The 12,865-nt window shown below is 34.6% G+C and overlaps 1 protein-coding gene across 1 annotated transcript in view; it reads right to left on the bottom strand.

The window, feature by feature from the left end:
* The window catches only part of LOC110038678 (ABC transporter B family member 21-like), a 20,315-nt gene that overhangs the window by 598 nt on the left and 6,852 nt on the right, over positions 1–12,865 (bottom strand). The window contains 16 exon segments of the mRNA XM_020743573.1: positions 6–222; positions 311–574; positions 875–1,135; positions 1,248–2,122; positions 2,247–2,270; positions 2,273–2,519; positions 2,600–3,125; positions 3,236–3,345; positions 3,348–3,497; positions 3,596–3,817; positions 3,913–4,088; positions 4,169–4,223; positions 6,366–6,644; positions 7,459–7,708; positions 7,952–8,045; positions 8,112–8,190. Coding sequence (XP_020599232.1) covers positions 6–222; positions 311–574; positions 875–1,135; positions 1,248–2,122; positions 2,247–2,270; positions 2,273–2,519; positions 2,600–3,125; positions 3,236–3,345; positions 3,348–3,497; positions 3,596–3,817; positions 3,913–4,088; positions 4,169–4,223; positions 6,366–6,644; positions 7,459–7,708; positions 7,952–8,045; positions 8,112–8,190 — 3,829 coding nt within the window.

Genomic DNA, 12,865 nt, shown 5'->3' with positions numbered 1-12,865 from the left:
TTCTTTTTCCTTCCCATATGAAATGTTTGATCTAACTGTATCATTAAACATTGCTGGTTCTTGACTCACCAAACCCATCTGCTGCCTCAACCACCTTAGATTATACTTTTTAAGCTCAATTCCATCTAAAAGTATATGGCCAGACTTAGGGTCATAAAATCTTTGCAATAGTGCAATTGCTGTTGATTTTCCGCATCCACTCTCTCCCACCAATGCTAAGGTCTGTCAGCAGAAGAGAAACCATTAGAACTTCATAATTGCTTCAATGGCGATTCAAGCATTTTTGGGGCTTATGAAAAGAAAAAATTACCTTTTCGGATTGAATAGACAAGCATAAATCCTTAAAGATCTTAACATCAGGTCTTGTGGGATAACTGAAATTTACATGAGTGAAAATAATATGGCCTTTGAGTTTTTCAGCAGTCACACCAGAATTTTCACTTGGGTCAATTTTAGATTTGAGGTCTAAAACTGCAAACACAGAAGTAGCTGCAGCCTTGGCCTTGCCAGAATCTGGTCCTAGGTTGCTTGACTGTGAAATTCCTAAGGCTGCCAATGTTATGGCAAAAAATACCTACACGTAAGGCATATTGAAACATGTAATTAGCGCACACAAATTAATAGCAAAAAAATGCGAAAGAGAATACACAATAGCATCTTCTAGATTTCTCTTCTAGTAGAGAATTCTTAAATGTTCGCTGGAAGATGGACAATATACACATCACAATCTTGAAAATTTTACTATTCAAATAAATCATCCATGCATGGCGCTGCTGCATCTTTCTCACATAAATCCTAATATATTAAGGCAGTATTGAGAAAAGAATGTAAATGAGATTCTGCTTTAATATTTTTAATTGGAAGTCATACATACCATAAACACGTGGTCAAATGTTATCTTCCCATCATCAAGTAGGATTGAAGCAGCGAAAAAATTAGTTGCATAAACACAAAAGATCAAAAAACTGGAAACTCCAAATCCAATTCCACTAATGACTCCTTTTTTTATCCCTGTTCTCATAGGCCCTTCACACTTTTTCTTGTACAGTTCCATGACCTTCCCTTCAGCTGAGTATGAAGCAACTGTCCTTATGTTTCCCACCGCTTCATTAGAAACTTGGCTTGCTCCCTCATACTTGATATGCAGCAATTTTAAGATATACAAAATATACACGAGCACACACATAAACTCATTGTTAAGTTTGCAGTACGAATATGTTGCATACATGTAAATAAATAATTTATGCTAATCTATAGAGACACACCTTTGCTTCATTTTTAAATCCCTTCATGGACTTCATTTGGATAAATCCAGTGAGACCAAGGAGGGGTATCATTGCCAAAAAGATAAGAGAGAGTTGCCAATTGGCATTAAAAGCAATTGCCAAACCAGCAATTATGGTGGTGATATTCTTAACAATCAGTGAGAGGGCATCTCCAACCAGACTTCTAACCGTAGCTGCATCTGATGACAATCTTGCACCAATTGCTCCGGTGGAGTTCTCAGGATCATCAAACCATGCTATCTCCATGTTAACAATCTTTTCAAATGTCATCAATCTAATCCTTCTTATCAATCTGGATCCAGCAACTCCAAAGAAGTATGAACTTGCTGCAATTGCCACCATAGAAATGATTCCGAATAATAGGAATATTAGGGACCAAAATTCAGTCTCCTTCATGAGCTTATTTGGAGGTTGATACAAACTTTTTATAACACTGGATAGTAATAATCCAAAAATTGGAAAGACAAGCCCACTAACTATTGCAAATAACGAACCAAGCAGCAATAGTGGGATCTCTGGCTTGTTTAAGCTGGCAAGGCGACTGAGAGGAACTTCCTTTCGTTTTTCTGGATTCTGCTGTTCGTTTTGGTGCCCTGATGCACTTTCAATAGAGAGTCCCAGTCCCCTGGAGAATGAGTAGGATTGACTGCTGTGCCCTGAAGAAAATTGTCCGCTAATGGAGTGATGACGAGAACGGCTGGATCCATCAGCAGAGTAAGACTTTGCTTTGCCATTAGCAGGTTGAGTTAATAGATTGGAGTTTTCTCTCATTTGCTGCATACGAATAAGCTGGCTATAAGCGCCATTTGGATCCTTTACAAGCTCCTCATGCGAACCTAGTCAAGACAAATAACATTTTATTATACTCAAAAGCCACACGTAGTTCTCTGCTTCTAAACTATTAAAAGCGAGCAACATTTGGTAAATATCTACTGACTGTATCTCCGGCAGGATTTATACCTTTTTCAACAATGGAACCCGACACATAACAGCAATAGATTCCGCATTTCTCACTGTGCTCAAACGATGAGCAACTACAACAGTCGTACGGTTCTTCATGACTTTATCCAATGCTTCCTGTACAATTCTTTCAGATTTTGCATCAAGAGCACTAGTTGCTTCATCAAGCAATAATATTTTTGGATTCTTTAGAATAGCTCGAGCAATCGCAATTCTTTGTTTCTGGCCCCCAGATAGTTGAATTCCATGCTCTCCGACCATGGTATCCAGTCCCTGTAGATCACCAGTTCAAGAATTTAGACGTTCGTGTATTTAAAACAACAACATAATAGTATTGGAAGGTGAAGATCAACCTCGGGCATCATGCCAATGAATTTTGAAGCATTAGCTAGTTCAACGGCAAGTCTAATCTCTTCAGTTGTTGCATCATCCTTGCCGTAAGAGATGTTATCTTGAATACTGGAGGCAAAAAGAACAGGCTCCTGGCTCACTAGCCCAATGTTACCCCTGAGCCACATAAGCTGGAACTCCTTAATATTTATTCCATCAATAAGAACCTCACCAGCTTGCGGGTCGTAAAACCTTTCAATTAAGCTAATCACTGTGGACTTGCCACTCCCGCTCTCTCCAACTAGTGCTACAGTTGTGCCGCTCTCAATTAAAAGTGAGAATCCTCTAAATATCTGTTCATCTGGTCTTGCAGGGTAGCTGAAATGTATATCTCTGAATTCAATATCTCCTCGAATGTCATTCAATTTCTTACCAGTTGTATCATAAGCATCAATCTCTGGTTTTCTGTCGATCGTTTTAAAAATTTTGTATGCTGCAACTTGTCCTGCTGCCAATGCTGAAAAGCATGGAGATGCCTCACCTAGAGAACTGGACCAATATGATTGCACCATTAACATCAGTATACCATGCTGATTTCTTTGATATTTTCACACACACACACTTATAGATGAGTAACCATTGAGATGCTAGAAACTTACGCGAAACCAGTCAGGATTGCAAAAACAATGTTAATGACGTCCGCACCAGTGTACCCTTTGTTTTTGTCTAATATTAGCTTTGCCCCATTCCATATACCCCATGAGTGCCCGCAGAACTTGAGTACCCGCAGAACATGAGGAGAACAAGAGAGCCAATGCCCAGTCCAGCAGCCAGTCCTGCACGAACACAGGAAGCATAGGCATTTCTTAGTGCATTACTGTATTTCGTCACTGAAAGCTTCTCCCCAGTGAAAGATGCTACCTGAAAGTGAACACAGCTGTAAATATTACTGCAAGTGTTGTATTTGTTCATTGAAATATTTATTTATCATACATGTTTGTAAAGAGTGCATTACTTACGGTTCTGATTAAGTCAATTGATTGCTCTACGACCACTGCTGCTTCACCATAGGCAGTCTGGCCCTTCGATGCCATCTTTGATAGAAATGTAGACATTATTCCACCAGAAATCATGTAGAGTGGAATTATAGAGAGCATCATGAGGGATAGAAGCCATCCTTGCACAAACGCTACTATAAAACTCCCAAAAAATGTTGACATTAGCTGAATGCATTTACCGACCTGATATACATTTCAGAAAGGAAAAACACCTGGTATCAGCAGCTTGAAACTTTATGTTTATAAATGGATGAGTATTGATATTAATTTGTACGTACCTTCTCACCCATGGCATCTTGTATTAGAACAGTATCGCCTGACATTCTTTCAACAACTTCTCCTGTGTTGGTTTCCTTGTCAAAGAAAGCTATTTCTTGCCTTAATATAGTTTTAAGGTACAAGTTCCTTATTTTTGCTGCTTGTCTCTCACCAGTAGCCATCCAGCATGCCACCTCTGGTGAAAATAAAAACACATGTAATAAGCTATATATGCATAGAAATACCATTAGGTGATTACATGGTAATTTCACTTACGGAGAAAAGATGCCACTCCTGAGCCAATTGCTAAATAGATATACTCGAGAGTTATCTGTAGCATAAACAGAATAATGAACTGTTGTGAGAGATGCGAAATAAAATTTTGAATAGAAATACATAAACTAAAAAACGCTAGGAAAAAGCACAGAAAATACAAAGAATTTAATGTTTAATATGGAAAGACTAAAGAACAGGAAAAAGGCATGAACCACATCGTACCAAAAGATTTAATGTCTCATTATAGAAATTACACCATACTCCAAACTCTCCAAACTTTGAAACAGTTCAGAATGCTTTTCTCCTCTCCTTAAACCGGGGAAATAAAAGATTGCATACCCTCTTATTAACAAAAACTAAAAATTTTATCAAACGACGACTTAATTTCCGTTATAGGGTGCTTTCAAATGGCGTTGCGGCGCTTCAATGGAAGCCAAGGCCTTGGATCAGGAGTGTTGCAATGTCACACGCTTGATTTCTGGATCTAGACTGGGCGTTGTTGGTCTCAACACTCTCATGCTCGTAAGTACTGAAACTTGGACCGTGCGTTGCAATATCGTTGTCTGGCCATTGGGATGCCAGGTATGGGAAAAAAACTTTTCGTGGGCAACACTCTCCAACCCAATACAGAAGAAAAGACCCCGAATCCCATGAGAAACTCACCGTTAAGCTTAATAGGTAAAACTAAGAGCTTAGAGTGAACAATTGATTAACGCAATCAGACCTCACATAATAACACATACTTTTTATAGCAAAGTGAAAAAAATTCTTTGCTATAATCCAGTTATCCTCCCTAAAGTGATACTTTCGGAGAAAAAAATCAGGTCAGTATAAATTAAAAAGATGAATGCAAAATAATTGATCAAATAAGAAGAAAATTTGATTAAAAAATACAATGCATTCTTATAATATTAATTGCATGATAAGGATTTTGTTTTATGAATTAATATGAAACTGATAATTTGTGTAATCAATACCTTTTTTAATTCAATTGGGACCGTTTTTCTAAGGTTTGATAATTTAGTCATATATTTAGCATTCATATTGATTTTTTCCATTGTTAGCATCAGGTTGTCGTAAACTATACCGTTCAAATATAACCTTGAAAAAGGATAAGCTAAATCTGGTCCGAAATGAATAAGGTTATGTGAACTTAGCTTTATAGTTTTCTCTCTCTTTCTCTCTCCATTTGTGGGTATTCCCTTTCTACCTCTCTCTCTCTATCTCCATCTACTCATCTGTTTCTAGCTCTATATATCTCAAAATAACTTTATTTCCCAATCATTAATGTATTCCGACATAATAATAGTGATTTGTTCATTAAAATAGCTATGCATGCTCAATTAATTAGCTCAATCTGTTCTAATTTTAATAAATCCTTCTGCGGCCTACTATTTTCTGATAATCACCAACTTTGAAGAAGTCTAAGAAACATGATTTATTCAATAAGTCATGATTTAATTAAAAGTATAGTTCTTGGGTAAACTATTATTTTTATAGTTTTTATCTTTTTCCACCAACTTAATGTTGTTAGCAAGAAATAAACATCATGTGAAATTTCTTAAACAATGAGTTATTACAAAAAAATTAATTGATCTAGCTATAGCCTATACTCTTCGACCAAGATATTGTGCGCTTCAGCCTAATAGCCGTATGATTTTGCCTCATTGGCATAACTTCCCACAAAGTCACCCATCTTATAAGTGTTGCTGCATGATCACCCGTAATTTTGATGTTCCTAATGAAACTTTAACCGTTATACCAAAAAAGGCCTTGCTGTTTAAGTGTTCAACTTTATCATATTCATGGGCTTCAAAATAATTATTCCACTTAAGTAATCAGCATCCTTGTTAAAATTACTAACTCATAATTATCCACATAGTATAAGATTCTAATGGTGGCCCCAATGGATTGAAAATGTGGCTCCCACTCTGTAGCACTTTATTCTATATAAGTTCAAAATATGGCTCCCGTGATGTAGTATCTTGTTATATATAACACAAAATAATTCTCGTATATATATCTTCAGGCTCATAAGGTGTTCTGATACCAATGATAATAAAAACTAAAATTCTCATCCGAGATATTGTTTGCATACCCTAAAGAAAGAAAGAAAAAAAAAAAAAAAAAAAAAATAAAAAATAGAAGGCTACTTGCAAAATAAGCATAGAATACCGGAAAAATCAAGAAAAAGTACCTTTGAAACCATTGGAGTAACGGCATTATTTTGTTCAGCTCCTGCAAACGCCTGTATTATCTTTCCGAATAGAATTGTCATGATAGGAAAAGCAGCTCCATTTCCCAGCGCTCCAACAGTCCCCAGAATCATTAGAAATATGTCTGTAGTATCAGCAAATGAGAACAACATGTAAAATGGCACTTTGTGCTTGTCCTTTTGATTCATCTCACCAACTTCCTCCTTCATATCGTAAGATTTCAAGATCACCTCTCCGCTCCTTGCCTCCCCATAGCTTCTCTACGGGCCAAATAAATATATGCTACTAATCGTAATTCCGATATATTTTCTAAGAGGTATCTTGACCTTTTGCCGTCCTTTGGTTTATATGAACGACAGAAAATATGAATGTACATATTTTGTAAGGAGTTGAAAGATCTAATTTTGTTGCCATTGGGCACTCATGAACGTCTTATTGATTTGCATCAGATTCCTTAATATTTTTTTTATTGTTGTTCTAAAATTGCAATAAAGAAGTTTGTTGTTTAAATTTTTTAAAACTGTTATTTTATTATATTAAATTAGATAAATTGGTACTCAAAAAGAAAAATTTATATATGCATACTGAGTTTCCACGTACTTGGGGCTAGAAATCATGGGCCCACTTACAGATATAAATATTGTTAAAAGAGATCAACTTCTAACAATTAAATAAACACACATTGCTCAGTTTTCATCTAATTTAGACTATTTTGATATCATTCAAAAGATAACACTTGATCAATAAATTACACTTATTACGAATGCCCCAAATTCATACCTATATTTAAAAAACTGTACTGGACTTGTCCTTGCACATAACATTCTCATTGAAAATCGCATTTCTGCTCCTTATGATTTTTCAATTTTGATTATCCCAGAAACGATACCCATATGCCTCACTCCACAGCTAAAGAAATAACACTTGTTTGACTTAGCCTCAAGTTTACTTGGAGCATTAGGATTAATTAGAACATAAGAAAGACATCCAAAGGTTTTAAGGTGAGAAAATTTGAACTTTTTCCCAATCTAGACCTCCTCAGGCAATGTTTATCAAATAAACTACAGTGCTGACCACTTCTGCCCAGAAAGTAGGTGGTGGTCTGACGTGCAATCTCATGCTTCTGTCCTGCTCATGAATGGTCTTCTTCATGCACTCTGCAACACCATTTTGTTGTTGTGTCCCTGGGATGGTTTTCTTCATTCTGATGCCTTGAGCTACACAATACTTCTTGAACCCACCATCAATATACACACCACAATTATCAAACCTCAGAAATTTTAGCTTTAAGTCTATCTTTATCTCAATCATGACCTTCCAAGTCCTAAACACATTAAATATATCAAATTTATGCTTCAAGAAATAGACCCATACCTTTCTGCTATGATCATCAATGAAAGTGACGTAGTAACGAGACTCTCCAAGATATGCTACTTAGGAAACTCCCCACACATCTGTTTGTACAAGATCCTGTTTTCCTACATTTTGTGTTCTACCAATTTTGAAGAAACTGATCTTCCTCTGTTTCCCCATAATGCAAATCTCACATAGGCTGAGATCAACTGACTTCAGTTCTGGTAACACGCCTCTAAACAAAAGTTCTTTAATACTCTTCTGAGTTATGTGGCCAAGTCTGCAATGCCACAACTTTGTTGTGCTTTCTGCAACAATAATATCAACACTGTTAATTAAACCAGTAGTCATATAAAACGTACTTATTTTTTTACCCCGAGCTAGTGCCAAAGCTTCTTTAGTAACCTTCCAGGTTCTATCTGGGAACACTATTGAATGTCCACACTCATCAAGCTGCACAACATAAATGAAGTTCTTCTTTTGTTTAGGAATGTGTCTGACCTTTTGCAGAGTCCACTTGTTATTGTTCGGAAGTGTAATGTCTCAATGTCTCCCATTCTACCACATTCAAAGCTTCTCCATCTACTAGATATATTTTCCCAAAATCACATGCAACATAATTTTGCATCAATTCCCGATGAAAAGTTGTATGGATTGAAACCCTTGAATCCAGTATACAGTCATCAACAGAAGTATAAACTGTCAGCAGTAGTGCATCTTATGCTTCTTCAGTTGCCATGATTGTGCTATCATTCTCCGTCTTCGTTGGATTTCTGCAGTTCCTCTTTATGTGGTCAGTTTTGCCACAGTTTCAACAAGTTGCTTTCTGATTAGACGTTGAATTGCTCCTGTTTCTGTGCTTTGATTTTGATATTCTTCTGTTTGAGTTTCTGTCATGTGATATCCCTCTGTAATCAACATTTAATGTTGAACTCGAACTTGAGATCTTGTCATAATCTTTCATGCGCACCTTCTCAGCCAAAATCAAATCACAAATATCTTCATATTTAAGTTTAGATTTACCTGTAGAGTTTCTAACAACCATCCTCATAGCTTCCCAGCTATTTGACAATGAAGACAACAAGATCAGTGCACATATCTCATCATCAAATTCAATTTCCACAGACCATAATTGATTTGTGATAATATTATAATCATTCAGATATTGTACAATAGGCATACCTTCAGTCATTTCTTTTTAAGTACTGATTCATCTAATTTAGATTATGAAAATTACTGTTTTAAAAACTTAGCCTTTTATATTTCAAATTATTTAAAAAAAACTTAGAATTTAATTTTCACTTCAATTCTCATAAATATTTTTTTGCTTATTGTTAAAAATAAATGTATGAATAAAAGGATGTATGAAATGTATACTTTAAGAGTATCTTTGCTGATATTTTAATAATATAATAAATGTTTTTAATTGTTCTACAAGATGAAGCTTATAATGATTGTACGAGATGACCAGATGAAACTTTTAATGACTATACGATTGATAAGCGATTATCTACAAGTAAAATGAAATGACACATAAATTTGCAAAAGCACTATATGCATGTAAGATAATATACCATATGCTAAAAATCTGCCAACAACATATAATACATAAATGCATGTGCCACGTAAGTAATATAAAGTGAGTAGGATATATTTCCATGAGAATCAGTATTAAAAATTTTAGCAAATTAATTACTGATTCTTTATTTTCCTAATTTATATTAAATAATTTTGTAAAATTTCTAGAAATTACTTATTAAAGATTGAACCAACGTTAACTAAAAATTTGGTTTTACATGAAAATGAGACAACCGTTTTACTGAAATTCTTATATTGAAGTTTTTAACTTTTAATTTTCAATCAATAATAAAGTTAGTTTATAGTCTCTTTATACTAACATAGTATCCCTATGAAAAGATACTCTCATAGTTAATTACATCTCAAGAGTTATTCTTAAGAACACTCTTGGTTAAAGTTATGCCTTATATACTTCCTATTCATCAATGATTGTTTGTGAAATGATAGAGCTGAAGACATACATAAAAGGGGTAGACATGGACAATGGTTGACTTCACTTGAGTTTTAAAAATGTTTGCACCCTTAGGAATGGGCCCAATAGTTGACAGTCAGATTAATGGTACAAAGCTTGAATCAAGGGTTAGGTTTGAGAAAAAAAATTGAACTTGAATTTAATTTTATCTGGTTTGATTTGAATGGATTTGGAAAGGTTTAATCTTGAATGGATTTAGATTGATTTGGATTGGGTAGACTCGGGTTTGAAAGGATTAGGTTAAGTTAGAGTTAGGTTGAGTTTGATTTTGAAAAATATTGAGTTAAGTTTGATTAGATAGAGTTAAGTTTGATTGGATTTAGTTTAGAGACATCCTAATCTAAAGGTAATAGATTTCTAGATCGAGGTGAAGCCCTAAATTAAGCATCTCTAAATTGGAAACTATAAGTGGAGTAACTTAAATCATAGAGTGATGCAGGCAATTAAGATGTCCATGGCTTTCCATCATCCCAGGTACATTAATAACCATAAACTATTAACTAGTAGATGATGCAACTTTTTTATATGCTTAATTTTATATATTCTATATAGTCACAACGATTTAAATGCAAGTATACATATCGCTCAAGTAATATAGGACTTTCTGATTAAGCCCCGATTTTCGATCCCACAAGGAAGTGAGGAAAGATGTCCTTAGTCAAATTCCAGTTTACTACTATTAGTCCTTAGTTTGGAATGTCGATTAAAATGATGTTTTATCTAGCAACTACTCCAAAATGCGAATTTTAAAAATAAGGATAGTAACTATTCCTAAATGTAAATATTAAATTCTAAAGGTAACCCTTTTTGGATGAGTTGGTTTGGAGAACTTTAAGATGTTAAAAAAACTACTATTCTTATGTAGTGAATTAGATAATGCAAAGGAATGAGATACATTAAATATTGTATATGTCAAATAGGAGCAATTTTAATTCTCTACCCTTATTCAGTGTTATAGAAAATCATTGGCAAATCTCAGGTTTTGTCCCTAAATTCGTGACTAGGCTAGGAGGATACTGGCTCCCACTCCAGAGCTCCCACTTCCCTTCCTCTGAACACTAAAACCGAATTGGGGATTTTAGTCTGTCACTCTAAAATCTCTAATTCTATGCCCATCAAAGTATATTTCCCTATTTATTTGCATCCAACCCCCCATAAACTTCACCATCCATGAAATTTGAATGTGGTTTCACTTTTTTGAGAATTACATCGCCCTCTTGGGTCTTAATGCAATTACAACGAATTTTAACACTACAATAGACCTGTATTGTAATGTAAATGAAGTGCAAGTAAAAACCTTCACATTTATAATTAAAACTTCTTCAGGCATGCATCCCAAAATGTATAATTAAAACTTCTTCAAGCATGCATCCCAAAATGCAAAACATGAATCTTACTCATTGTAAAAGAAAATTAAAAGGAAAATATTGGCATAATTCTCTCATGCCACTACTTCCAAAGAAGAAGAAAGAGTAAGAGAAACACATCACAAAGCACGAAGAAAACACAACAAAAAACTTCATTACATCAAAGCACATCCATTAGATAAGTGTTCACAAAATCATAAGATAATGAAAAACACAATACTTAACTTTTTACCCTTGAAAGAAAGATGAAAATCTCTCCCACAAAGTCTCCCATTGATTCATGCAATGCTAGAACATTCCCTTACAAATTCTCTCAAAATCCCCTCACCAATCTCTCCAAAAAGGTAGAAATCTACATTTTTACTTCTATTCTAAGATCGCTAAACATTCTCCACATTTTCTCACTCACACACACCCTCACACACACACACACACACACACGCATGCAAATGAAAGGAGCCAGGCCCTTTTTTTTAAAGAGACACAAATTCCCTCATTTTTTCGAAGAGAGAAATCTATTCATCCCAAAGACATGTCTCCTCATTCAAGAGCCTTATCCAAGTGTCTACATTCATTAAATTGCTTCATGGGGTGTTTGAATCACTTGGGAGCCTTCTAGAACATCCAAAACCGCCAAAAATTGATCCATGACAGTGTCGGGCGCCATAAGCGCCATTTTGGTCACTGTCGGCGCCATTTTCTTATCGTTTCTTTGCTCTTCAGCTCCGCAGGCGCCGTCTCTGGCACTGTCGGCGCCCACCCTACGCAGCTCTACCATTTTCCTTCGTTTGACTCCGTTTTAGCTCTGTTTCGCCCTGTTTCAGTTGCGTTACATTCCTAACAGATAAACCTACAAAATAAGCATGAAACAACCTTTATTTAAAGTGTAATTTCATTTAAAAATGTGTGAGAAGTGTAAAATAGATTAAACATAGAAATACATATTGAAATGTGCTAGGACAAAATTTTCTTTCTTGCTCGGTTTTGCTCTAAATTACATCATTTTTGCTTCTTTTTCTCCAAAACTCCATTTTCTGTACCTGAAACCAAAAAATATACAAAATACCTTACTTTAAAGTGCATTATCATTGAAAATTACCAAATATAGGCAGTAAAAACATATGAAAAATTGTACTTTTTTTAGGCGTATCAAAATCCACTAAACTTAAATGTTTCTTCTCCTCAAGTAACCCTTTTACTACATAAAAACATGACTTAGGATAAATTTTTGCTTCTTTTTCTCCAAAACTCTATTTTTTGTACCTGAAACTAAAAAATATACAAAATACCTTCCTTTAAAGTGCATTATCATTGAAAATCACCAAATATAGGTAGTAAAAGCAAATGAAAAATTGCACTTTTTTTAGGCGTATCAAAATCCACCAAACTTAAATGTTTCTTCTCTTCAAGTAACCCTTTTACTACATAAAAATATGACTTAGTATAGAGACTAACTTATAAACTTCTATATTTTAGTTTAGTAAATAAAATAGTAAAATTTAAGAAAAACCTTTAATAACTTAGATTGAAACTCCAAGTCTAAGAATACATAGTAATCAATTTGAAGATTTTTGAATTTCTATTCAGTTCAAGAAGAATTGCAATTTGTTATATCAAGGATATTTATAACATTCATATGAAAAAGAACTTCATGAAAATTTTACTAGTAATGCTACTAATACTTCAATACAAGTTTAGAAAATGTAATAAA

The sequence above is a fragment of the Phalaenopsis equestris genome, unplaced genomic scaffold, assembly GCF_001263595.1.
Source record: "Phalaenopsis equestris unplaced genomic scaffold, ASM126359v1 Scaffold233486, whole genome shotgun sequence".
Classification (NCBI taxonomy): Eukaryota; Viridiplantae; Streptophyta; class Magnoliopsida; order Asparagales; family Orchidaceae; genus Phalaenopsis; species Phalaenopsis equestris.
Note: the sequence above shows the minus strand (reverse complement) of the source record. Positions and strands in the feature narration are given on the sequence as shown.